At 39.5% G+C, this 27,075-nt stretch overlaps 1 protein-coding gene across 2 annotated transcripts in view; it reads right to left on the bottom strand.

Annotated features, from left to right (window-relative positions):
• Positions 1-1,633: 1,633 nt before the first annotated feature.
• The window catches only part of SNTG1 (syntrophin gamma 1), a 147,160-nt gene continuing 121,718 nt past the window's right edge, over positions 1,634-27,075 (bottom strand). Inside the window, exons 16-17 of one of the 2 annotated variants that reach the window (XM_055545957.1) lie at positions 24,012-24,122; positions 1,634-2,096 (exon numbers count right to left, since the gene is read on the bottom strand). In XM_055545957.1, the coding sequence (XP_055401932.1) occupies positions 1,938-2,096; positions 24,012-24,122 (270 nt within the window). In that variant the 3' untranslated portion in view covers positions 1,634-1,937. The remainder of the gene's footprint in view (positions 2,097-24,011; positions 24,123-27,075) is intronic. The other variant, XM_055545958.1, reaches the window with a different exon arrangement.

Raw genomic sequence — 27,075 nt, 5'->3', positions numbered from 1 at the left:
AGCTGGTGGCCTCCTAAGTCTGTCTTTGGTGGCTTCTGATTTTAGAATGACTGTTGTATCTGATCAAAAAACAGTGAGCCATAATGCCATAGTCATATCCCCATTATGCTATGTTAGTCGCTCAGTTATATCCGACTTTTTTTGCAACCCTCTGGGCTATATAGGCTACCAGGCTCCTCTGTCCATGGCATTCTCCCAGCAAGAATACTGGTTGCCATTCCCTTCTCCAGGGGATCTTCTTGATCCAGGGATGGAACATTGCAGGCAGATTCTTACCTCCTGAGCCACCATATTCCTGTTATGAAAATGTATTTAGTTAGATGGTCAAAATAAATTATGTTAAAACTGTATTTTGTCCAGTTTGCCCCAGTCCTTTTTAAAAGGACTCCTAGATCAAACTGAGCACTTGCTCAGCTACAATCCTGAACCTTCACTTCTTTTCCATTTAATGTGCTTAAGAGTTGATCAGAGTGAATTAGTAATTTATATTGATTATGGAAATAGCTTGATGTTCATTTTTAATTATAATGTTCATGTGTCCTTTTTACAAATAATGTTTCCTTCCTGAGAGATTTTTTTTCCTTCTTTTTAAAATTAGTCCACCTTATTATATACTTGGTCATCTTCACAAGGAAGTATGCAACAAGTCTGACTGAGTTGGGAACATGTGTACTAACAAAAAAACTAATTTTTTCTTAATAGGGAGCTGGTTGTTTAAAAGATGATCTCAGCACAGCTGTGGTGTAGGACAGACAATGTTATACAAACACCTGGGATCTGAGCTGTGTGCACTTCAGGGCTTTCAAATCTCTAACCCCTTTATATCTACATTCCTAGGACAAGATGCCTACAATAATTCATAACTTGGCATTGCATGACTGCTTTTTATGACATGATAACGTAGAAGTTTTAACTTGTATTTTCATATCTCACCTTATTCTCTCATATTCTCTAACTAAAATGGAATGATGTTATCTACCCAGCAAAAGTAATAGATTTGAGAATACCTCCTGGGGACATTTCCCATCAGGATTAACTCCAGCTCCAGGTGGGGTTAGGAATACAAGAAGGAACTGTCTCTTATACCACATGAATTGATATTTTCTCTATGAAAGGTTTGGGGGTCACTGAAAATTTATGAAATTTTAATTTAATAATAAATTCCAGGTAAAATAGAAATCTCCTTAAATGAAGGAAAGAACAAGAGGTTCACGGATGTTTCCTTCATTTCTCACTAAATTAGCACATTTTGGCATCTTTGAAGGAACACTGGCTGTGAATAAAACATTTGGTGTCAGTGACCCCAGGAAGAAACTTTCCATTTCACATTGTATCTATTGTAGGTCGAATGTAACGATCTTTTTGAAATTCTCAGCAATGATTTACAACAGCATACACAAATTGGGGTGCCACTGTCAAGTCATGGGCTGAAGCTATAAGCAGAATCCACACCAGTGAGCTGAGGTGCTCTCTTCTTGGACAAGGGTCTTCACGCTGGTCTCAGGGCCTCTGCCTCCTTCTGTCGCTCCTCACATAGTAGCAGGGCACCGGTTCCTGATCAGGCCCTTCATGCATTTGTCATACAAAATAGTCTAAAATACAGACGTGACTGTTTAATGGGTGTTTTATTTATAGGTAGCTTACAATTTTTATATTATTTACACACTCGAGTCATTCATCGGTTCGTCTTCCCTTTCAATGAAAACAACACAGCGGTCCTGACCCAACGAGGAAGAGCAAGTCGTCCGCTCATTTAGGACGATCCCTCGAGGCCTTCGAACAGCAATGCTTTGGGGATCCGTCTGATCTTCTCCGGTCAGATTTCCACTTGGCTTCACTGCTAACTTGGGGATGTGATGGCTTCTCCATTGTCTGCGGCCATGAGTAATGTTGTTCTGTTTACAAGTCAAGATGAGAGGGAGGCTGAACTTAGGCTGTCAGGTCATGTACTTGGCTTTGCTCGGTACTCCGGAGCTGGAAGCCGCAGAGGCAGCAGCCTGACTGCCTAGAAACAGAGGGTCCAAACAAGCCACTTTGGCAGCGAAGAAGGAATGAATGCAGTGGAGAACAGCAAAGAGATTCGAAAACTCCAGCTCCTGAAAGGGACAGAGAGATGAGTCACACAAAATAAAAATCAATTTCCTTGAGATAAATGAAACATAACCACACTACTAGATAATAGCTAGACCTTCTCTTTAAAGTGCAATAAACTCAACTAGAATCCAAGATATCTAACCTATGGAAACTGTTGGCACTTTTGTTCCATATGTTAATTTCAAATGAAGATTTATTTCAAAATACAGTGCTCCAGGAGCTGGAAGGACTTAACATGATTATCACCCAGGAGAGTCTTTTCAACATTGATCAACGCTGCACAGAAATATACTTAGCCAGATTAAAATTTTACTCTTGATAAAGTGTAAACAAAGAGAAGCAGTAGATTTAAAAGTATTTTTATCTCTTTAGAGACAATTCAAATGAAGAATTTGGATTAGAATGATTAACAAGTACTCTTCACTATTCTCTAGAATCAGTTGCTATTTGCTGTTGGACAATGAATATGAAATACTGAAGCAAGGGATATGAGTGTTTTCGATGCTATAAGCCAAACGGTTCACTTCTGAAATATAATGTGTGTGCTCATTTTAAATTTAATTAGTTTTGATTATCATACTTGGTTGTTAAATCAATGCATCTGTTCAATGTAGGCAAGATAGCTATGCGGTCCAAGTAATTCTCTTCATGATGTCGGAAGTTCTTAGTTTCTGATGCTAAGTATTAAAACACCAGAGCTCTGGTTTAAGTATTTTAAGTTCCTAAAATGACTCCACCTAAAAGTGATCTTAGTTTCTCGGCCATTATGATTTCAGGAGCCTTATTATTAGTAACCTGCCTCATGTCACTGTGAGGTGTTACTGGTTATACAGCAGGTTTCCTCTGGTCACAATTCAGTCCACAAAAGAGCCCCTTCATTCTCTGTGCAGCCAGCTCATTTTACACACAGGTTTTGAATACGTTCAGTGTCAACTTGTATAAATCCACTAGGTATAAAAAGGTGGGAAGGCTCTGGAAAACATGAGGTGTGCTTTCTGTACTCTTGGTAAAAGGGAGAATACTGTTGAATATTGCAACTGGGCAAAAATACAAGTAACTTTTTCTCAAAAATATATTTGCCGCATCTCTGTTAAACTGGAGATTATAGCTTGGTTGTCAAAAAAATAAATAGTCTAAATATGAAGACATTTTGGAATGATTAATATTTCCATACCTTGTCAAGAATATGTCAACGATTTGATGTAGTTGGCACTTTAAAATTTTTACACCTATTTTCAGCTGTGGGGTGGGCAAGAAATTAAAGGCAATCAGAAGAAAAAGCAGGAGGCAGAGATGTGCTTAAGTTTAGCCTTTGATTCCAACATCAACTCATCTTTCCTCAGCTCAGTGGTCATCTTTTGCCATCACATCTACTCCTAAGGCTTTGATTTGCATTGCTATATACACAAGTAACACTCTTTTCCTCATTTCCAATGTAAATTCTAGACTTTCAGGTCCACCTATCTACTGAGCATCCACAGATGATGTCCATCGAGCCATTTACCATCTCCTTGGAACAGAGCTCTTCTGGAGCCCATGAATCTCGCTAAGTATAACTCTCCCCAAAATGTAATCATTCACTCAATGAATATTTATAGGGTTTACTATGCATCAGGCCTTTTCCTTGTTGAAAAGACAGAGTAATAAGCAATGCAGACAGAAAAATGTCCTCCTGGGAGTTACAATCTCGAGCAGGATACAACATGGAAGAGCATAAACAAATTAATATTTCTGGATGTAGTGATAAGTACAGTCAAGAAAATAAAGCATGGACAAGAGCAGAGTGTAGGAGGGGCTGTGGGATGGGAAATCCATGTCGTCATGAAGGCAAAACCTCAAGAGATAAGGGAGTAAACCATCTGGATGTTTGTGAGAGAAACACTTGAGGCAGAAGTCAATTTCAGAGGCCCTGAGATGGAGATATTCTAGGAGAGCTTGAGGAAAAGCCAGGGGCTGTTGGCACTGGGATGGAATGAAATGAGTGAATAATGGGGGCATCCCAGGCAGCTCAGTGGTAAAGAACCCACCTGCCAATGCAGGAGACACAGGAGATGTGGGTTCGATCCCTGGGTGGGGAAGATCCCGGGGAGAAGGGAATGGCAACTCACTCCAGTATTCTTCTTGCCTGGGAAATCCCATGGACTTAGGAGCCTGGTGGGCTACAGCCCATGGGGTCACGAAAGAGTCAGATACAACTTAGTAACTAACAAAACAACAATAATAGGTCAAGCAATGAGGTTGAGGAATAATACAGAGCATTCCAGCCCTTTATGAGCTTTACTCCAAGTGACACAGAAAGCCACTGGAGATTTCTGGGCATAGAGTGATAAGAATTAGTATTAAGTCTTAAAATGATAATTTGGGCTACACTGTTGATAAACTCTGTGGGAATATGATTTAAAGAAAAAAAGGAAGTTGTAAAATTTTTCAACTAAAAAATGTGTGGGATTGAAAGTAAACTCGAGTCAAGGACGATTTCAAGATATTTGATTGAATAACTGAGGAAGGATTTGCAAATTATCTGGTGAGGGCATAATATCCAAAAATATAAAGAATTCATATAACTCAACAGCAAAAAACACAACACACTCTGGTTAAAAAATAGGCAGATGATATGAATAGATATTTCTCTCAGATAAGATGTGTAGATGGTCAGCAGGTACACGAAAGGATGATCAGCATCGTCAGAAATGATCAGCCTCAGTGACATCAGAGACATGCAAACCACGCCCACCATGAGATACCACCGCACAGCTGTTGCAACTGTGGTTTCACCAACTCAGGCAGCTGGAGTCTTACAAAACTTGCTGCCAACTGTTTTCAGCACATACCTCAGTGAACAAGGTTTGTGTCACATCGAGTACTGACAAGCACTGCAAATGGGCTTTACCAGGGTAATTACCATTTTCATAATCAAATTGTTCCAGGAGGGTCAAAATTCACTTTATTTTTTTTCCATTTTCAAATGCTTTCATGATTTTTGCAATTTTGATTTTTTTTTATAATGAGAAGATAACACCATACCTGATTATTTTGAGTTACTTTGCCTCCTTAGAAAAACTTTCAAGTATATCTTTATTCTTAAAATTTTGATTTTCAAATGTTTTTACTTATATTAAATAAAAATGCAATTCCATTTCTTCTATAGGTGACTGGTGACTTTGGGGAAAAAGGAAAAAAAAAAATCACACCCTCGACATGTTCCCTCTGACAGTTGCTTACTTTGGAGGCAGTTAATATATGTTTTACCTAAAAAATACCAGGTTAAGTTTTCTAGTTTACTAGATTAAAAGAAGTTGGGATTCTTAACATATGTGGGTAAATAAAATTCAATATCCCTATGAAGAATATAAGAGGCTTGAAAATAAATTATGCACAAGGAGGAAACATTCTCAGTGAGAAATAAACATGACTCGGAACCCTTGGGGATTCCCAGGAGCTTAAGAGCTCTTTTCAAGGAAGACAAGTATCCAATGCAGAGTTCTCCTTCATGTATTCATTTCCCTGCTCCAATCAAGCGTTTGAAATAAAGTTTTAGGTAAGATCAGAGGTATGTAAATCTCACACACACACACTTGACTCATTCTCCACATTTACTTCCAGCCACTCCAGTTTCTTCTACACTATGATTTTGGATAAAGTCAGTTGTATGGAAATCACACTCATGCATGCGCATTCACACACACATACAAACACACATACCTCATCCCCACCTCCATCCCCATTCACTCCCAGCTGCTCCAGTTTCTACTGCTGTATGAGGCACCAAACTGCTTTGATAAAGGACCTCATTACAAGCATCCTCACTTTTCTTCTTCAGAATCTAAACAGCTGGGGCTCTGGGAGTTCACAATGAAAGGAGAGTTCTAGAAAACCTCTGGTTCTGGATGCCAGAAAGAGTGAGAAACTGAGCAACAGGCTAGCTAGGAAGCTGATCTTTCACTTTCTACACAGAGGACGGTTGTCGGTCCCAGTCCCTCCTGGGTTTGGGTTTGTGAATATTAAACTTCCTAGTGAGCCCTCCAAATGCCACATAGGAATCTGCTTAGATGATGAGTCATTATCTTCTGAAAGGCAGACTTCAGCACATCATGCATTCTTTAGTACGGTCTCTGCTGAAAGAGAAACTCCCCAAGTCAGTAGGTGCCCAATATGCTACTGGAGATCAGTGGAGAAATAACTCCAGAAAGAATGAAGGGATGGAGCCAAAGCAAAAACAATACCCAGTTGTGGATGTGACTGGTGATAGAAGCAAGGTCTGATGCTGTAAAGAGCAATATTGCATAGCAACCTGGAATGTCAGGTCCATGAATGAAGGCAAATTGGAAGTGGTCAAACAAGAGATGGCAAGAGTGAATGTTGACATTCTAGGAATCAGCGAACTGAAATGGACTGGAATGGGTGAATTTAACTCAGATGACCATTATATCTACTACTGCGGGCAGGAATCCCTCAGAAGAAATGGAGTGGCCATCATGGTCAACAAAAGAGTCTGAAATGCAGTACTTAGATGCAATCTCAAAAACGACAGAATGATCTCTGTTCATTTGCAAGGCAAACCATTCAATACCACAGTAATCCAAGCCTATGCCCCAACCAGTAATGCTGAAGAAGCTGAAGTTGAACGGATCTATGAAGACCTACAAGACCTTTTAGAACTAACACCCAAAAAAGATGTCCTTTTCATTATAGGGGACTGGAATGTAAAAGTAGGAAGTCAAGGAACACCGGGAGTAACAGGTAAATCTGGCCTTGGAATACGGAATGAAGCAGGGCAAAGACTAATAGAGTTTTGCCAAGAAAATGCACTGGTCATAGCAAATACCCTCTTCCAACAACACAAGAGAAGACTACACATGGACATCACCAGATGGTCAACACCGAAATCAGATTGATTATATTCTTTGCACCCAAAGATGGAGAAGCTCTATACAGTCATCAAAAACAAGACCAGGAGCTGACTGTGGCTCAGACCATGAACTCCTTATTGCCAAATTCAGACTTAAATTGAAGAAAGTAGGGAAAACCACTAGGCCATTCAGGTATGACCTAAATCAAATCCCTTATGATTATACAGTGGAAGTGAGAAATAGATTTAAGGGCCTAGATCTGATAGATAGAGTGCCTGATGAACTATGGAATGAGGTTCGTGACATTGTACAGGAGACAGGGATCAAGACCATCCCCATGGAAAAGAAATGCAAAAAAGCAAAATGGCTGTCTGGGGAGGCCTTACAAATAGCTGTGAAAAGAAGAGAAGCGAAAAGCAAAGGAGAAAAGGAAAGATATAAACATCTGAATGCAGAGTTCCAAAGAATAGCAAGAAGAGATAAGAAAACCTTCTTCAGCAATCAATGCAAAGAAATAGAGGAAAACAACAGAATGGGAAAGACTAGGGATCTCTTCAAGAAAATTAGAGATACCAAGGGAACATTTCATGCAAAGATGGGCTCAATAAAGAACAGAAATGGTATGGACCTAACAGAAACAGAAGATATTAAGAAGAGACAGCAAGAATACACAGAAGAACTAAACAAAAAAGAGCTTCACGACCCAGATAATCATGATGGTGTGATCACTGACCTAGAGCCAGACATCCTGGAATGTTAAGTCAAGGGGGCCTTAGAAAGCATCACTACGAACAAAGCTAGTGGAGGTGATGGAATTCCAGTGGAGCTATTTCAAATCCTGAAAGATGATGCTGTGAAAGTGCTGCACTCAATATGCCAGCAAATTTGGAAAACTCAAGCTGTGGCCACAGGACTAGAAAAGGTCAGTTTTCATTCCAATCCCAAAGAAAGGCAATGCCAAAGAGTGCTCAAACTACCGCACAATTGCACTCATCTCACACATTATTAAAGTAATGCTCAAAATTCTTCAAGCCAGGCTTCAACAATATGTGAACCGTGAACTTCCTGATGTTCAAGCTGGTTTTAGAAAAGGCAGAGGAACCAGAAATCAAATTGCCAACGTCCGCTGGATCATGGAAAAAGCAAGAGAGTTCCAGAAAAGCATCTATTTCTGCTTTATTGACTATGCCAAAGCCTTTGACCGTGAGGATCACAATAAACTGTGGAAAATTCTGAAAGAGGGGAATCCCAGACCACCTGATCTGCCTCTTGAGAAATTTGTATGCAGGTCAGGAAGCAACAGTTAGAACTGGACATGGAACAACAGACTGGTTCCAAATAGAAAAAGGAGTTCGTCAAGGCTGTATATTGTCACCCTGTTTATTTAATTTATATGCAGAGTACATCATGAGAAACGCTGGACTGGAAGAAACACAAGCTGGAATCAAGATTGCCAGGAAAAATATCAATATCCTCAGATATGCAGATGACACCACCTTTATGGCAGAACGTGAAGAGGAACTCAAAAGCCTCTTGATGAAAGTGAAAGAGGAGAGTGAAAAAGTTGGCTTAAAGCTCAACATTCAGAAAACGAAGATCATGGCATCCAGTGCCATCACTTCATGGGAAATAGATGGGGAAACAGTGGAAACAGTGTCAGGCTTTATTTTTCTGGGCTCCAAAATCAGTACAGATGGTGACTGCAGCCATGAAATTAAAAGACGCTTACTCCTTGGAAGGAAAGTTATGACCAACCTAGATAGCATATTGAAAAGCAGAGACATTACTTTGCCAACAAAGGTTCGTCTAGTCAAGGCTATGGTTTTTCCTGTGGTCATGTATGGATGTGAGAGTTGGACTGTGAAGAAGGCTGAGCGCCGAAGAATTGATGCTTTTGAACTGTGGTGTTGGAGAAGACTCTTGAGAGTCCCTTGGACTGCAAGGAGATCCAACCAGTGCATTCTGAAGGAGATCAGTCCTGGGTGTTCTTTGGAAGGAATGATGCTAAAGCTGAAACTCCAGTACTTGGGCCACCTCATGCGAAGAGTTGACTCATTGGAAAAGACTTTGATGCTGGGAGGGACTGGGGGCAAGAGGAGAAGGGGACGACAGAGGATGAGATGGCTGGATGGCATCACTGACTCGATGGACGTGAGTCTGAGTGAACTCCAGGAGTTGGTGATGGACAGGGAGGCCTGGCGTGCTGCGATTCATGGGGTTGCAAAGAGTAGGACAAGACTGAGTGACTGACTGATCTGATCTGGCAGGTGCTGACTCAGCATACAAAGTGTTCCCTTCACCGTGTTGTATACTCAATCCTTATCTGCAAAGCAGGGAACATTTCATCCTGAGAGTGATCCTTTTGGGCAGACACTTTTATCCACAATTTATAATCAGAAAATGAAGATTTATAGAGAATAGCTTGTAAGTAGCATTACTGGGATTCAATCCTCAATTCCTGATTCAAGTCTCACTAAACCTTGTATTATGTGGGAAGTTCTCTTGGGGCCACTTGATGTCTCTGAGACCATGGAGATTGGGGGCAGGAAGGATTTTGGGGAAAAGGTCTGTTTAGAGGTGTTTCCAAACTCTGCTCTGTTCCACTAAATAAAAAAGCAATTTTCTTTTTCCTTCTCTTATTATACAAAAAGTACTACCTTGGCTGCCAGATGTTAAATCCAGTAATTTAGGATTAATATGAGGTATACACTAGTTTATGAAAGATTCTAACAGTGGTTCCCTACAGGGATGGTCATGAATTTCAATGAATAAAGCGACAGCAGTGCCTTTGGAAGGCAGACTGTTTTGAAGTCTGGGGATTCCCTGACTTCTTGTGTTATATCAAATTATAATTTAAAAGTAGATACACATAAAAATAATAATGAAATGTTAAAAATAGTAAGCAAATATATATATATATTTTTTTAACTTAGGAAGTTTACTAATGGCCAACAATGAGAATATGTTAGTAACCCTTGATGAATTAGTATCTATACTAACATCATAAAAACAGCACTTTAAAAAAAGTACCCAGTAACAATAAAATGAGCTTTTAAATTAATTATCAAATTACTGCAATATTGCTCATGACTTCAACTGGGAACCACCCCTCTGTTCTACTAGGAAAGTTCTGGGAAGTTTAATGAGGCTTTGAAAAACTGATGGCAAATTTACTAAGCTTTCTGAGTAATGAAGTGAGAATTTATGAATTTCTACTTTCAGAGAAAAAAAATATAACCAGTTTTGGTATTATAACATTGTATTAATAGCCATAAAACAACAAAAACAAAAAATAAAGTATATTTCCCCAACTCTTGTCCTTTTTAAGTATTTCTAAGACTTTTCACAACGAAAAGTTTAAAAACTATTTAGAACTTTTAATCTTGTAATATGCACAGCAACTCAATCACATTCCTCAAACAAACAATATCTCTTGTGAAATAAGAAATAAGCTCTGGCTTTAATGTATTTGCCTTGTAACCTGGGATATATTATATACTATGAGAGTGTCTTATTTAAAGCTGTTGTCTTATCACATATAGCAAGAACTGAGTCCCTTTACTAAACCATTTCATCAGTTTTTTTTTTTAATACAGCTTTTTGATGATATCTTAGACATATAAAACTACGTGTTTAAGGTGCATGAGTTGATGTTCTGATAAATGTATGCACTGTAAAAAGCATACCACAATCAAACTAATTCATATACCACAACCTCTATAACTACTAGAGTGTATGCTAGGGGTGCTTTACTGACTACCTATCCTTGCCGCAAATGTCAAGTATTTCATATCATTACCTACCATCACCACATTACTCATTAGGTCTCTATTAGATACATAGATAGATAGGTGCTTCAGTCGTGTCCGACTCTGTGCGACCCCATAGATGGCAGCCCATCAGGCTCCACCATCCCTGGGATTCTCCAGGCAAGAACACTGGAGTGGGTTGCCATTTCCTTCTCCAATGCATGAAAGTGAAAAGTGAAAGTGAGGTCGCTCAGTGGTGTCCTACTCTTCGTGACCCCACGGACTGCAGCCTATCAGGCTCCTCCGTCCATGGAATTTTCCAGGCAAGAGTACTGGAGTGGGGTGCCATTGCCTTCTCCGAGGTCTCTATTAATCTTGTATAACTTGAGCAAACTCTGAGAGATAGTGGAGGACAGGGAAGCCTGGAGTCCTGCAGTCCATGCGGTTGCAAAGCTGGGCACGACTTAGCAACTGAACAATCACCACAAATCTTGCATAAGGGAAACTGATATATTTTCAAGATATAAATTTCAATTAATTTGGAAAAATATCTGAAAGTGGGATTGCTGGATAATTGCTGGCATCCCCTATTAACCTCTTTAGAGGAATCCTCATACTGATTTCTAGAAGAGTGGTACCAATTTACATTCCCACCAGAGATTCACAAGGGTTTCCTTTCCTCTTGTCTTTGCTTACATTATTATCTTCGTCCTTTTGTTGATAGTTGCCCAAGTTGGTGTAAGGTGATATCTCACTGTGTTTTTGAATTGTGTTACCCTGAGATTTAGAAATATTGAGCAAATTCTTATGTATTTGATAGCTATTTACATTTCTTTTTTAGAGAAGTGTCTATTAGACCCTAGCTCATTTTAACTGTAATATTTGTATTTTGGTATTGAGTAGTATGAGTTCCTTATATATTTTGGAAATTAACTCATTGGATGCATGGTTTGCAAAAAAATTTTTTCACACTACTTAGAATGCTTTTTAAAAATTTTCTTTGCTATGCAAATCATTTTAATTTAATGTACTACCACTTGTCTGTTTTGGTTTTTGTTGCCTGTGCTTTTATATCATATATCATATTTTGAATCATATCCAAAATATTATTGTCAAGACCAGTGTCAAGAAGTTTTTTCCCTATGTTTTCTCCCAGGCGTTTTATAGTATCAGGTATTATGGTGAAGTCGTTAGTTTATTCTTTTTTATTTCTGTATTATCGATTGTAATGTTTCCTCTTTCATTTCTAAATTTGTTTATATATCTTTTTTTCTTTATCTAACAGTTTTTGAGTTTGTTTTTCTTTTAAAAAATACAACTTTCAGATTTAGTAGAAGTGGGGTATTGAAGCTTCCTTTTGCTGTTGTTCAGTTGGTAAGTGGACATCAGCAAATGGTCAATACTGAAATCAGATTGATTATATTCTTTGCAGCCAAAGATGGAAATGCTCTACACAGTCAGCAAAAACAAGACAAGGAGCTGACTGTGGCTCTGATCATGAACTCCTTATTGCCAAATTCAGACTTAAACTGAAGAAAGTAGAGAAAACCACTAGCCATTCAGGTATGACCTAAATCAAATCCCTTACAGTCACACAGTGGAAGTGACAAGTAGATTCAAGGGACTAGATCCGATAGACAGAGTGCCTGAAGAACTATGGACGGAGGTTTGTGACGTTGTACAGGAGGCAGGGATCAAGACCATTCCCAAGAAAAAAGAAATGCAAAAAGGCAAAATGGTTGTCTGAGGAGGGCTTACAAATAGCTGAGAAAAGAAGAGAAGCTAAAGGCAAAAGAGAAAAGGAAAGATATACCCATCTGAATGCAGAGTTCCAAAGAATAGAAAGGAGAGATAAGAAAGCCTTCCTCAGTGATCAATGAAAAGAAACAGAGGAAAACAAATGAATGGGAAAGACTAGAGATCTCTTTAAGGAATTAGAGATACCAAGGGAACATTTCATGCAAACATGGGGACAATAAAGAACAGAAATGGTATGGACCTAACAGAAGCAGAAGGTATTAAGAGGCAGCAAGAATACACTAAAGAACTATACAAAAAAGATATTCATAAGCCAGATAACCATGATGATGTGACCATTCATCTAGAGCCAGACATCCTGGAATAAGAAGTCAAGTGGGCCTTAGGAAGCATCACTACGAACAAAGATAGTGGAGGTGATGGAATTCCAGTTGAGCTATTTCAAATCCTAAAAGATGATGCTGTGAAAATGTTGCACTCAATATATCAGCAAATTTGGAAAACTCATTAGTGGCCACAGTAGTAGAATAGGTCAGTTTTCATTCCAATCCCAAAGAAAGGCAATACCAAAGAATGTTCCAATCACTGCACAATTGCACTCATCTCAGAAGCTAGCAAAGTAATGCTCAAAATCCTCCAAGTCAGGCTTCAACAGTATGTGAACCAAGAACTTCCAGATGTTCAAGCTGGATTTGGAAAAGGCAGAGGAACTAGAGATCAAATGGTTAACATCTAATGGATCATAGAAAAAGCAAGAGAATTCCAGAAAAACTTCTACTTTATTGATTATGCCAAAGCATTTGACTGTGTAGGTCACAACAAACTGTGGACAGTTCTTAAAGAGATGGGAATACCAGACCACCTTACCTGCCTCCTGAGAAATCTGTATGCAGGTCAGGAAGCAACAGTTAGAACCCAGACATGGAACAATGGACTGGTTCCAAATTGGGAAAGGAGTACGTCAAGGCTGTATATTGTCACCCTGCTTATTGAACTAATATGCAGAGTACATCATGAGAAACACTGGGCTGGAAGAAGCACAAGCTGGAATCAAGATTGCCGAGAGAAATATCAATAACCTCAGATATGCAGATGACACCACCCTTATGGCAGAAAGTGAAGAAGAACTAAAGAGCCTCTTGATGAAGGTGAAAAAGGAGAGTGAAAAAGCTGGCTTAAAACTCAATATTCAAAAAACTAAGATCATGGCATCCATCCCCATTACTTCATGACAAATAGATGGGGAAACAATGGAACAAATGAACAACTTAATTTTCTTGGACTCCAAAATCACTGCAGATGGTGACTGCAGCCATGAAATTAAAAGATGCTTGCTCTTGGAAGAAAAGCTATGACCAACCTAGACAGTATATTAAAATGCAAAGACATTACTTGGCTGACAAAGGTCCATCTAGTCAAAATTATGGTTTTTCCAGTAGTCATGTATGGATGTGACAGTTGGACTATAAAGAAAGCTGAGTGCTGAAAAGCTGATGCTTTTTAACTGTGATGTTGGAGAAGACTCTGGAGGGTGCCTTGGACTGCAAGGAGATCCTACCAGTCAATCCTAAAGGAAATCAGTCCTGAATGTTCACTGAAAGGACTGATGCTGAAGCTGAAACTCCAATACTTTGGCCACCTGATGTGAAGAACTGACTGATTGGAAAAGACCCTGATGCTAGGAAAGACTGAAAGCAGGAGGAATAGGGGATGACAGAGGAGGGAATGGTTGGATGGCAACACCAACTCAATGGAAGTGAGTTTGAGCAAGCTCTGGGAGTTGGTGATGGACATGGAGGCCTGGCATGCTGCAGTCCATGAGGCCGCAGAGTCAGACATGACTGAGTGACTGAAGTGAACTGACTGAGTTGGTAAGTTGTGCCCCAGTCTTTTTGATCTCATGGACTACATCGTGTAGGATTCCCTTCCTGCACTATCTCCCGAAGTTTGCTCAAATTCATGTCCATTGAGTCGGTGATGCCATCTAACCATCTCGTCCTCTGATGGCCCTTCTTTTGTCCCCAGTCTTTCCCAGCATCAGTGTCTTTTCCAATGAGTCAGCTCTTTGTATCAGGTGGCCAAAGTATTGGAGCTTCAGCATCAGTCCTTCCAATGAATATTCAGGTTTGATTTCCTTTAGGATTGGCTGGTTTGATCTTCTTGCAATCCAAGGGACTCTCAAGAATCTTCATCACCATAATTGGAAAGTATCAATTCTTTGGCTCTCAGCCTTCTTTATGGTCCAACTCTCACATCCATACATGACTACTGGAAAAAAACATAGCTTTAACTAGATGGACCTTTGTCAGCAAAGTGATGTCCTTGAAGTCTCTTACTATGGTTGCATTTCTGTCAATTTTTTCTCTTCAGATATGTCAATATTTTTATATATTATGTGCTCTGATGTTAAGTACATATATCCTGATAATTGTTATAACTTTTTGTTGAATTGAACCCTTTTTCATTATATAACTTTATATTTTGAACAGTATTTTAAAGTCTATTTTGTCTTATTCAAGTAGAGTATCTGACATAAGGTAAGAGAAAAATGAAGTGAAATCATACAGAATATATTCTCTAACTGTATCATACTAGTAATCAATTCTAGAAATATAACAAAAAAATCTCCAGATACATAGAACATAAACATCACACTTCTTAAGAGAAAAATCCATTTGTTAAAGAGGAAGCCTTGAGGGAAATTAAAAACACACTGAGTTGAGTAAAAATAGAGATACAATATATCAAAATTTGTGGAATACAGTCCTAAGAAGGAAATTCTGGAATTAAATTTTTATATTAGAAACAAAAAAGTTTTGAGTCAACAATTTTAAAATTCCACTTGTGAAATCAGAAAAAGAAAAGCAATATAAAACCAAAGCAACCAAAGAGAAGTAAATAATAAAGGTGAGAGCAGAATTCATCAAGTTTCACAGAGCTCAACTGAGGAAATAAAGGAGAACTATTAGTTCTTTGAATAGTCTCTAACAAGACTGACAGATAAATAGAAAGAAGGCACCAATTATTAACACAGGGAATGAATTAGGGATGCTATTACAGAATCTGCAGACTTCAAAGTGACAATAAGGAAATACTATGAAAAAGTCTATACACATATATTTGACAGCTTAGATAAAATTAATGAAGACCTCGGAAAGTAAAAATTACCACAAATCATCTGATTGGAATAGATAATTTGAATAGTTATCTACTAAGCAAGTTGAACTCATAGTTTAAAAAAATCCTCAAAATGAAATCTCCTGACTGACGTGGTTCTACCAGAGAACTTTACTAAACTTTTAGGGAAGAATCAGCAACAATGGTATACAATATCTTCCAGAAAATAAAAAAAGAGGAGGAACATTTTCAACTCATTTTATTCCAGCTAGTCCAATACCAAAAGTAGGCAAAGACAGTACCAAACCAACCAGCCAACCAAACAAAAAACAACAAAAAAGCCCCAACAGACCAATAACTCTCATAGATGTAAAAGCAAAAATACTTAAAATTTTGACAAATAAAATTCAGCCACATATGTAAGAAATTCCACATCATTATTAACTAGGGTTTATTCCAGTTGTAAGACAGGGTCAGTATCTGAAAATCCATTAATATATTCTGTTGCATTAAGAAGCCAAACAAGAAAACTGATATTGTCATATTAATTGATATTCATTCATAATAAAACCTTTAGAAAAATATGGGACCTAGCTTAACCTGAGAAAATAATTCTATTAGACCACTGACTCAGCTGGTAAAGAATCCTCCTGCCATGCGGGAGACCTGGGTTCGATCTCTGAGTTGGGAAGATCCCCTAGAAAAGGGAAAGGATACTCACTCCAGTATTCTGGCCTGGAGAATTCCATGGACTATACAGTCCATGGGGTCGCAAAGAATTGGACACAACCGAGCAAATTTCACTCACTCACTTGGTGAAAAGCTAAATGATTTTCCCTAAAATAAGGAACAAATGAAGAATATCCACATTCATTACTGGTATTCAATATAGTATTTAAATTTTTAGGCAAGAAAAAGATAGCAATGCTATATGAATCTGAAAAAAGAAACATCTTTCTTTATTTCCATATGTCTTAGTAATCTATGTAAATAAACTGGAAGAATTTTAAAAAGCATAAATAGAAACAAAAGACCTAGAACTAATAATACATATATATGTGTGTTATATATATATACAGGTTTCAGGATGCGATGTAAATATATAAATGTTAATTATATTGCTGCATATTAGCATTAATATTGGAAAATGAAAAATTTTAAGATGTTTATATTCTCTCAAAAAAAAGAATAAATGGTTTATCTAAGTTTAACAAAATATACATAGGATCTATATAATGAAAACTACACAATACTGAAGAAATAAATCAAAAGTTCAAAAATATAGAAAGATAATCTGTTTTCATTGCTTTAAGAAATCAGCATAGTAAAGATGTCAGTTCTCCTGAAATTGATGTCATCATGCCCTCCCTCTTGAAGGGCCTCTGAGATTATTCATGAATATACAGAGGGTAATTCTGAAATGTCCATGGAAACACAAAGAAACGAGAACAACTAAAGCAGTTTTGAAAGATAACCATAAAGTGGACAGAACCATCCGTTTCAAGGACTGTCGTTTAGCTACTGTGTCAAAGAATGAATGATACTAGCAAAGTGACAGATGCAAAAATGAACCAAGAAGTAGTACCACAGAAGTAGGACCAGGTGATTTTCCAGTGAAGCTGCTAAAATAATTCTACAGAGGAAGAATGGTCTTTACAACAAATGGTGGTGTTGTAACCGGATAACCACAGGCAAAACAGAGAAGGTCAGTCAAACCCCACAACTTACAGGAAAAAAAATAGACTCAAATGTATCACATATTTAACTGTTGATGGCAAGCCTATAATACATTTTGAAAATGGCATAAGGGAAAACCTTTGGCCCTTGTGATGTGCTGAAGAATTTTTTATATGACACTAAAATCATTATTTCTAAGAGAACTGATAATTTAAAATTATCAGTTTCTAAAAATCTTTAAATTTGTCTGCAAGATACATGATACACTGTTAAGAAGATGAAACACAAATTACAAACTGGAAGAAAATATTTGCAAACATTACATCTAACAAATCCTCGTAGACAAAATATTGAATTGGCCAAGAAGTTTGCTTGGGTTTTTTCCAAACTTCTTGGCCAATCCAATATATAGTAACTCATAAAACTCTTAAGTAAAACAAATCACAAAATACAATTTGAAAACAGGAAAAAGTAGGAGGAAATGTTTCACCAAAGGGGACATAAATACTTAGAAAATAGTCACATAAGAAGTTGTTCAGCACTGCTAGTCATTCAGTTAAGTTCAGTTGCTCAGTCATGTCTGACTTTGCGACCTCATGGACTGCAGCACTCCAGGCTTCCCTATCCATCATCAACTCCCAGAGCTTGTTCAAATTCATGCCCATTGAGTCGGTGATGCCACCCAACCATCCCATCTCCTTCTCCCGCCTTCAATCTTTCCCAGCATCAGGGTCTTTTCCCATGAGTCAGTTCTTTGTACCAGGTGGCCAAAGTATTAAAGTTCAACTTCAGCATCAGTCCTTCCAATGAATATTCAGGGTTAATTTCTTTTGCAATTGACTTATTTGATCTCCTTGAAGTCCAAGTGACTCTCAAGAGTCTTCTCCAACACCACAGTTCAAAAGCACCAATTCTTCAGTGCCCAGCTTTCTTTATAGGCCAACTCTCGCATCCATACATGACCACAGGAAAAACCATAGCTTTGACCGGATGGACCTTTGTCAGCAAAGTAATGCTCTGCTTTTTACTGTGCTGTCTAGGTTGGTTATAGCTTTTCTTCCAAGGAGCAAGTGTCTTTTAATTTCATGGCTGCAAGTCACCATGTGCAGTGATTTTGGAAACCTCCGCCCCCCCCCCCCCCCCGAAAAAAAAAAAAATATCACTGCTAGTCATTAGGGAATGAAAATTAAAACTATCATGAGAACTCCTGGAAAGAAAAGTAGTGACGATTCCAAATGCTGGGGAGGCTGTAAGGAGACTGAGTTTCTGGTACATTGTTGGAGGGAATGCAAAATGTCACAGCTACTCTGCACAGCGATTTGGCATTTTCTTTAAAACTAAATAAACGTTTTCCATATGACTGAGCAACTGCCCTCCTAGGCATTTATTCCACAGAAATAAACTCTCATGCCTACACAATGACTAAATAATGGACCAGGAAATATTAAATTAAATGAAATAGAGACAGTTATGACTTGCCTGTTTCCAGGCAAGCATCAGGTTAAGCCTTAGGAATGCTGGGTTGTAAGACACGTTCCTCACACTTACACATTCTTGATCTAGTGGAGAAGGCACAGTGGTGAGTAACAACCACATGGGGTGGACGCCAGTGTTACAACAGACAGAAAGTAACAGCACATATATCATATAATATGCAGGAGAAGTTTCTGTCCCTGACTTGGGGCTCCTGTCTCTAACCCCATTACAATTTTTAAAATAATATAAATTAATTGTCCAATGAATTTGATAAGTGACACAAACTTGGATTATGGTTATACATTTGAATTTCTTAAATGTGGACAGGACCGTTTACATATAAGTAATCACCTTTACTAACTAGTCTTCTAATTATAACAACTGCTATTTTTAAATACTTCCTCTATATTTATTTTACAATCTTTGAAGATGAAATCATGCCTGAGTGATTTATTGTCTTCCATATGCCAGGTACCATGGGTATTTATTCCTTACATTTTTCCTGCAAGGCAGCAGTCATAATTTGGTGAATTGCCCAGGTCATGTAGCTGGGAAATGGTAAAGAAGAGAGTTTACTCAAGTTATTGTTCAGTCACTAAGTCGTGTCCAATTCTTTGTGACCCCATGGACTGCAGCACGCCAGGCTTCCCTGCCCTTCACCATCTCCCAGAGTTTGCTCAACCTCATGTCCATTGAGTCAGTGAATGCATCCAATCATCTCATCCTCTGTCACCCCTTTCTTCTCCTGCCTTCAATCTTTCCCAGCATCAGAGTCTTTTCCAATGAGTCTATTCTTAGCGTCAGGTACTTAAAGTTCAGTTCAGTTCAGTCGCTCAGTCGTGTCCGACTCTTTGCGACCCCATGAATCGCAGCACGCCAGGCTTCCCTGTCCATCACCAACTCCCGGAGTTCACTCAGATTCACGTCCATCAAGTCAGTGATGCCATCCAGCCATCTCATGCTCTGTTGTCCCCTTTTCCTTGATCCTAATTTTCTTTTCACTGTATTGTGTTGCCTATTCCCTCATTTAGAAAAAGTGAGGAAATGCTGAATTCTCAAGTGAATTCTTATCAGTTTATAAGTTCTGTGATGTGATATGTGCTGGCATTCTTCCTGCTTTCCTCCTGTGCAGGAGCTTCTGATTACTGCTCACATGTTATCATGATAAAGGTTACAAAATAGCAACTGTACTAGTTTTAATAGTATATGTACTCTGTGGTATTGGCAGAGGCAATGCACACCAGAATGGCTAAATGATTCTATAGAACTGGCCACTGTTCTGATTGGCTGGTTTTAAAACAGTGTCCATGATTAATTTGGTATTTTCAGTATCACCCATCTAAGTCTTTTTCTTCCTCATTTTATATAAGGTGGTGACTTTGAATAAGTCTGGCAATTCACCAATGGTCACACTGTCTCATTAGCCTTGAAACTTCTCTTTTCACTTGCTCAAAAATTACTGCCTCTAAATTTAAGGAGGAGTACCAGTGGAGCTATTTCAAATCCTGAAAGATGATGCTGTGAAAGTGCTACACTCAATATGCCAGCAAATTTGGAAAACTCAGCAGTGGCCACAGGACTGGAAAAGGTCAGTTTTCATTTCAATCCCAAAGAAAGGCAATGCCAAAGAATGCTCAAACTACTGCACAATTGCACTCATCTCACAAGCTAGTAAAGTAACGCTCAAAATTCTCCAAGCCAGGCTTCAGCAATATGTGAACCATGAACTTCCAGATAAAAAGCAAGAGAGTTCCAGAAAAACATCTATTTCTGCTTTATTGACTATGCCAAAGCCTTTGACTGTGTGGATCACAATAAACTGTGGGAAATTCTGAAAGAGATAGGAATCCCAGACCACCTGACCTGCCTCTTGAGAAACCTGTATGCAGGTCAGGAAGCAACAGTTAGAACTGGACATGGAACAACAGACTGGTTCCAAATAGGAAAAGGAGTATGTCAAGGCTGTATATTGTCACCCTGCTTATTTAACTTATATGCAGAATACATCATGAGAAACGCTGGGCTGGAAGAAGCACAAGTTGGAATCAAGATTGCCGGGAGAAATATCAATAACCTCAGATATGCAGATGACACCACCCTTATGGCAGAAAGTGAAGAGGAACTCAAAAGCCTCTTGATGAGAGTGAAAGAGGAGAGTGAAAAAGTTGGCTTAAAGCTCAACATTCAGAAAACAAAGATCATGGCATCTGGTCCCATCACTTCATGGCAAATAGATGGGGAAACAGTGGCTGACTTTCTTTTTTTGGGCTCCAAAATCACTGCAGATGGTGATTGCAGCCATGAAATTAAAAGACGCTTACTCCTTGGAAGGAAAGTTATGACCAACCTAGATAGCATATTCAAAAGCAGAGACATTACTTTGCCAACAAAGATCCATCTATTCAAGGCTATGGTTTTTCCAGTAATCATGTATGGATGTGAGAGTTGGACTATGAAGAAAGCTGAGCGCCAGAAGAATTGATGCTTTTGAACTGTGGTGTTGGAGAAGACTCTTGAGAGTCCCCTGGACTACAAGGAGATCCAACCAGTCCATTCTGAAGGAGATCAGTCCTGGGTGTTCTTTGGAAGGACTGATGCTAAAGCTGAAAATCCAGTACTTTGGCCACCTCATGTGAAGAGTTGACTCATTGGAAAAGACTCTGATGCTGGGAGCGATTGAGGGCAGGAGGAAAAGGGGACGACAGAGGATGAGATGGCTGGATGGCATCACGGACTCAATGGACGTGAGTTTGGGTGAACTCCGGGAGTTGGTGATGGACAGGGAGGCCTGGCGTGCTGCAGTTCATGGGGTCACAAAGAGTTGGACACAACTGAGAGACTGAACTGAACTGTACTGCACCTGGTGGCTCAGGTGGCAAAGAATCTGCCTGCAATGCAAGACACCTGGGTTTGATCCCTGGGTTGAGAAGAACCCCTGGAGGAGGGCATGGCAACCCACTCCAGTGTTCTTGCCTGGGGAATCCTATGGACAGAGGAGTCTGGCAGGTTATAGTCTATGGGGTCTCAAAGAGTCAGACATGACTGAACCACTAACACTATTAAATTCAAGGAAAAACATTCAATAAATAGCTTCTGAAACTATTTCTTATTAAATGAATTTATGAAGTATTATGTAAAACATGTTAACCATAAAAAGTAGCATTTTGAAGCTGCTGCTGCTGCTGCTAAGTTGCTTCAGTAGTGTCTGACTCTGTGCGACCCCATAGACGGCAGCCCACTGGGCTCCCCTGTCCTTGGGATTCTCCAGGCAAGAACACTGGAGTGGGTTGACCTTTCCTTCTTCAATGCATGAAAGTGAAAAGTGAAAGTGAAGTCGCTCAGTCATGTCCTACTCTCAGTGACCCCATGGACTGCAGCCCACTAGGCTCCTTCGTCCATGGGATTCTTCAGGCAAGAGCACTGGAGTGGGGTGCCATCATCTTCTCCTTTTTGAAGCTGGCAGACAATTAATAAATAGAGTAGTTAAGGAAGCAGTAAGTACATGAGCTACATTAACGAAGTCTAAATACAGTAGTTAGTAGTCATTTCACTGCATTTATCGTTTTTGCTTCATGTTGTGGACTAAGGTTTTGTTAGCACGTTAGATATATCAGACGAGAAGGAGTTTATCAAATCAAACATTAACTAGCGGTGGACACTCCACGTTTGCCTGAAGAACACAGAGCTGACAACACTGACACCACTCACCATGTTAAGATTCCTGAGTGTCGAAGTGGGAAATCCGCCAAAACTGAAAGATACATCCTTTTGGAGAGTAGAGATTCATTCTTATAGTGACACCAAGAAGCAATTGGAAGAGCAGTGTGCATGATGACACAGAGCAATGATCCACCCACGGCAGCCAGGAGCACGGAGTTGGGGTGCCCACACACAGGTCTGCACTTAGGAACCGGGTGAGGACATGGGAGTCAGGAGGGAGAGGGCGATGGTACCCAGGCCTCCGTCCACACTGACCGGAGACAGATGTGAGAAACAGCTGGACAGAAGCTGGCAGAGAGGAGTCGCTCCACAGCCCCTTCGCAGCTCCCAGGAGCAGGTGCTGAGAGGAGTCTAGGGACAAGCTCAGGGCAGGGGTGGGCACTCTGATAGGGTCAGAGCCAAGCAGACAGAGAGAGGAGTCCAGACAAAAGCAGGAGCAGCCACGAGAAGGAAGCTGTCTTGTTAAAAGGAGAGCGAGAGCCTCTGGTCTGCACAGAGGAGGGCTGCAGAGCCCGGATGGGAGTCAGGAAGGGTCTGTCCTTTGAAGGCTTTGAATGTCAGCCAAACCTCCGCCGGACTTAATAGGTACCGGGATGTAACAGAATTATGGTGATTTTAAGTCAGAGTGGAAAATTTATATCTGAGTTTTCATTTCCATAGAATTCATTTTTCACTTTGGTATTCATTATTTATTCTCTCTTCCCCACTGAAATAATATATTTATAACTCATTCTAACCCAAAGACTGTTGGTGTGAATTTCACAGTAGGGCAAAGGAAGTCCTTCAGATTTTGAACATCTACAAATACATAATCATAAACATGAAAGCAGTGAATCTTTCTGATATATTTCAGAATACTGAAAGTCTACATGGAGCAAAGCAAAAAACCATTCATTTATTCATTTTGTCTAACAGAATAACATACAAAAACATGAATTGATTTTTAAAGTATTTTTTAGGAATTGGTATTTATATCCAAAGGTTTCCCAGGTGGCGCTAGTAGCAAAGAACCCACCTGTCAATGCAGGAGAGGTAAGAGGAGTGGATTTGATCCCTGGGTTGGGAAGCTCTCCTGGAGGAGGGAATGGAAACCTACTCCAGTATTCTTGCCTGGAGAGTCCCATGGACAGAGGAGCCTGGCCAGCTGCAGTCCATGAGATCACAAAGAGGACACGACTGAGTGACTGAGCACACACATACACTCATTCATATCCAAAGAGGGAATAAATAGTGATAGAATATCTTTTATGAATTATTATTTAGAATGTGAAACCACCAAGAAAATGTTTCGGTTCCCAGAATATTATTTTAATGTGACAGAAATTCAGTTCACAAAAATTAAAACTAAGAAATGAAACGTTGTATGTAATTTATTCTCAAGTACGCATTTCAGTGAAAATTTGTCATTAAAATTTTAAAGTGAATCTATTGTTTTGGTCATGAGAGCTACTCCAAAGTAAAAAAACAACATGTGTTTTTGCACTTACAGGTCTCCTAAATTCTCTCCCCTCTGTCTCTTAATGGCATGAGTGCATTAAGGAGGTGGTTTGTGTGATGAATTTGGGTTTACCTTTGCTTCAATCTGTTTAGTATCTGGATTCTGAAACAAAAATTTGATTTTGCTCTTGCCGTCATCAGAGGAACCTTTCAGCTGAGAAAACTTATACCTCCAAAGTACCGCCTAACGAGAAAAGAAAAAATAGGTGAGTCAGTGCAGCTCATCTCTGTATTCAAATGGAGAGATTGCTCTTTAAACTGGTAAAAGTAATCATACTAAGTTAGTCCTATATATCCCAGCATTAAAAAGTAAACTAAAATATGCTTATCAAAGGCTATAATTTAGTAATTGGTATATCCTTTAATTCCCCAAAGCAACATCCATTTCCATGAAATAATCATTTAAATATATACATGAATAAATTAATTTGAATATCTCATTTTACATAATCATGAAATAAAAGCCATGCCAGGGAATCAGCAAAAACACCTATCATCCATTTCTTTGTTTTTCTTTCATAGTAGCAACAAAGTGATTTTCAGCTGATTACTCCACAGAACTTCCTCTTGAAGCACACGCTAACAACCAGACCCACATCTTTGTCAAGATGAAAGGACACCCGAGTGTGTGACTACGAGGAAGCATCTTAGAAACATCATTCATCTGGCAATGGTGGGAGCGGGGACAAAGAGGCAGGGGACTCTCCCAGACCACCAAAGGCCCCCAGCTCCAGACCTGTCCCATTCATGAGACTGTGGGTGTCTTGAGAGGAGGGAAGGTATCCTTTTCTGCGTACCTTGTGTCTCTCAACTGTCAAGGCACAGAGTCCATGCATAAAAAGGTAAGGTAAGGTAAGGTAAAGTCGCTCAGTTGTGTCCGACTCTTTGCGACCCCATAGGCTGTAGCCCACCAGGCTCCTCCATCCATGGTGGAGTGGGTTGCCATTTAATAAATACAAGGAGAAGGCAGGACTGGCTGATGCTGCAGGAATCCAAATGAGAAGGACTGCCTGCACTGGTCAGGTGCACCCTCCAGATTTATTTAAGGGGAATTGTTGAGGAAGAGGCCCGGGCACAGGACACAACTTAGGTTCCTTTTGATAATGGAGAGAGGAATGCAGGGGAGTCAGAACGAGATGGACAGCAAGCAGTAGGGTGGACCCGTGGTGCTCAGGGGCTCAGGATGCATCCTGAGGAAGCCAGGTGCGTTATCTGAGCTGGAGTCAACAGAACAGAAACTCACCAGCATTGGGCCAGGCCCAAGACTGGATGAAACTTCCTGATCAAACGTTTTAATTTATTTTCCTATAATGTCTGTATGTATCAGTATTTCCATCAAATAAATGGAACCTTTACAGAGGTTTAAACAGATGATCACTTTGACAGTTTACTTGGACTCTCTTAAAAGAAAAGGGGAAAAAACAAACAAACAAACAGAAAAAGTCTTTCTAAAATGTAGACCTTGTGGGTTGCTTTGCAGTAGCTCAAAGTCATGGAACTCTTCACTATGATCTTGTGTGGCCTTGCATGTCATGGCTCATAGCTTCTCTGAGTTCCGCAAATCCCCACATCATGACAAGGGGCCCTGATTACACAGAGTACTTACTATAATCATATCTATGTAAATTTTAGAATAATCAAGATACACATGGAAAAAGGGGTTCTTGCTCATGTTTCCACCTGCTGCTGGATGTGGTGTGCTGTTATTCATAACTTACTAATCTTATATTGAGTATCTTCACATGCCATCTGCATAATAAAGACTGGCAGAAAATTTTGGTTTTGCTGGTATAAATTTCTTGGATCCTTGGGGGTTTGTTTTTATGTTGTTTATTGTTGGTTGTTGCTTTTTTTCTGGTAACGTGATGAAATTCAGCCACATTTACGACTCATATTAGCAATTCTCTGTAGAAATCAGCCCTTTGCCCGTGATTTCTTTGTAGCATATGCATACATACGCCTTTGCCAGCTTAATGGAGAGCAACAGCTCTGGGGAGAACATGAAATGAGTTTACTGAGATGGCTACATCTAAGTCAATATACCTGACAACGTAATAAGCCACCGCTGCTTTATTCTCCTCCAGGTTGTCTGAAGGCTGCTCCAGTGACAGAGACTAAGCACTTTATTAAATAACCACTAAATTAACACATGAGCCCTAAGACATTTTATTTTTGAGGCAGTGCTATTCTTCAATTTGACTAATTTGATTTCTAAGCTTAGCTATGAACTTTATTACTACAAGTCAATCATTTTCCCTTTTCCCCCACTAAGTATGATTTAAAAATCCTGCAATTCAAAGAAATCTTTATTCCTAGAAATTGACTCAAATGTAAAGGTGTTCATTAAATTAGCAACGTATAACAAGTTACCTTGGGATGAGTGGTCTTTCTGTGCTGAATTGAACTGATTTAGTTACACGCTTCCAGGCTGCCTTGAACTCCCTTTGCTGAGAACCAGTGAACCTCCATCCTATAATTCTAACATACTACCTGTGCTGTGTGCTTAGTCACTCAGTCGTCCGACTCCTTGCGTTCCCACAGATTGTAGTCACCAGGCTCCTCTGTCTATGTGATTTCTCCAGGCAAGAATACTAGAGTGGGTTGCCATGCCCTCCTCCAGGGGATCTTCCCAACCCAGCGATCAAACCCAGGTCTCCTGCATTGCAGGTGGATTCTTTACCATCTGAGCCACAGGGAAGCCCCCACTACCTATAAAACTAAAAAAAAAAAGTTTCCCAATTTTGATATTGGAAATGTGGACACAGAAAAATAGTAAAAGAATACTTTGTTTAAAAAAAATGTTCTGAAAGAAGAAAATTTCCCTTCACTGTGAGGTCATACCTTTAGTAAAAGAGAATATACATATGTGTTGTGCTTAGTCACTCAGTCGTGCCTGACTTTTTGCAACCCTATGGTCTGTAGCCTGCCAGGCTCCTCTGTTCAGGAGGATTCTCCAGGCAAGGATACTGGAGTGGGTTTCCGTGCCCTTCTCCAGGGGATCTTCCCAGCCCAGGGACTGAACTCAGGTCTCCCATATTGCAGGAGGATTCTTTACCATCTGAGCCTCCCAGGGAAGCCCATTTATATAAAATACATGGATATATATGTCTATATGGGGCTTCCCTGATGGCTCAGAC

Source organism: Bubalus kerabau, chromosome 14 (genome assembly GCF_029407905.1).
Source record: "Bubalus kerabau isolate K-KA32 ecotype Philippines breed swamp buffalo chromosome 14, PCC_UOA_SB_1v2, whole genome shotgun sequence".
NCBI classification, from domain to species: Eukaryota; Metazoa; Chordata; class Mammalia; order Artiodactyla; family Bovidae; genus Bubalus; species Bubalus kerabau.
This window is presented reverse-complemented; position numbering and strand designations above follow the sequence as displayed.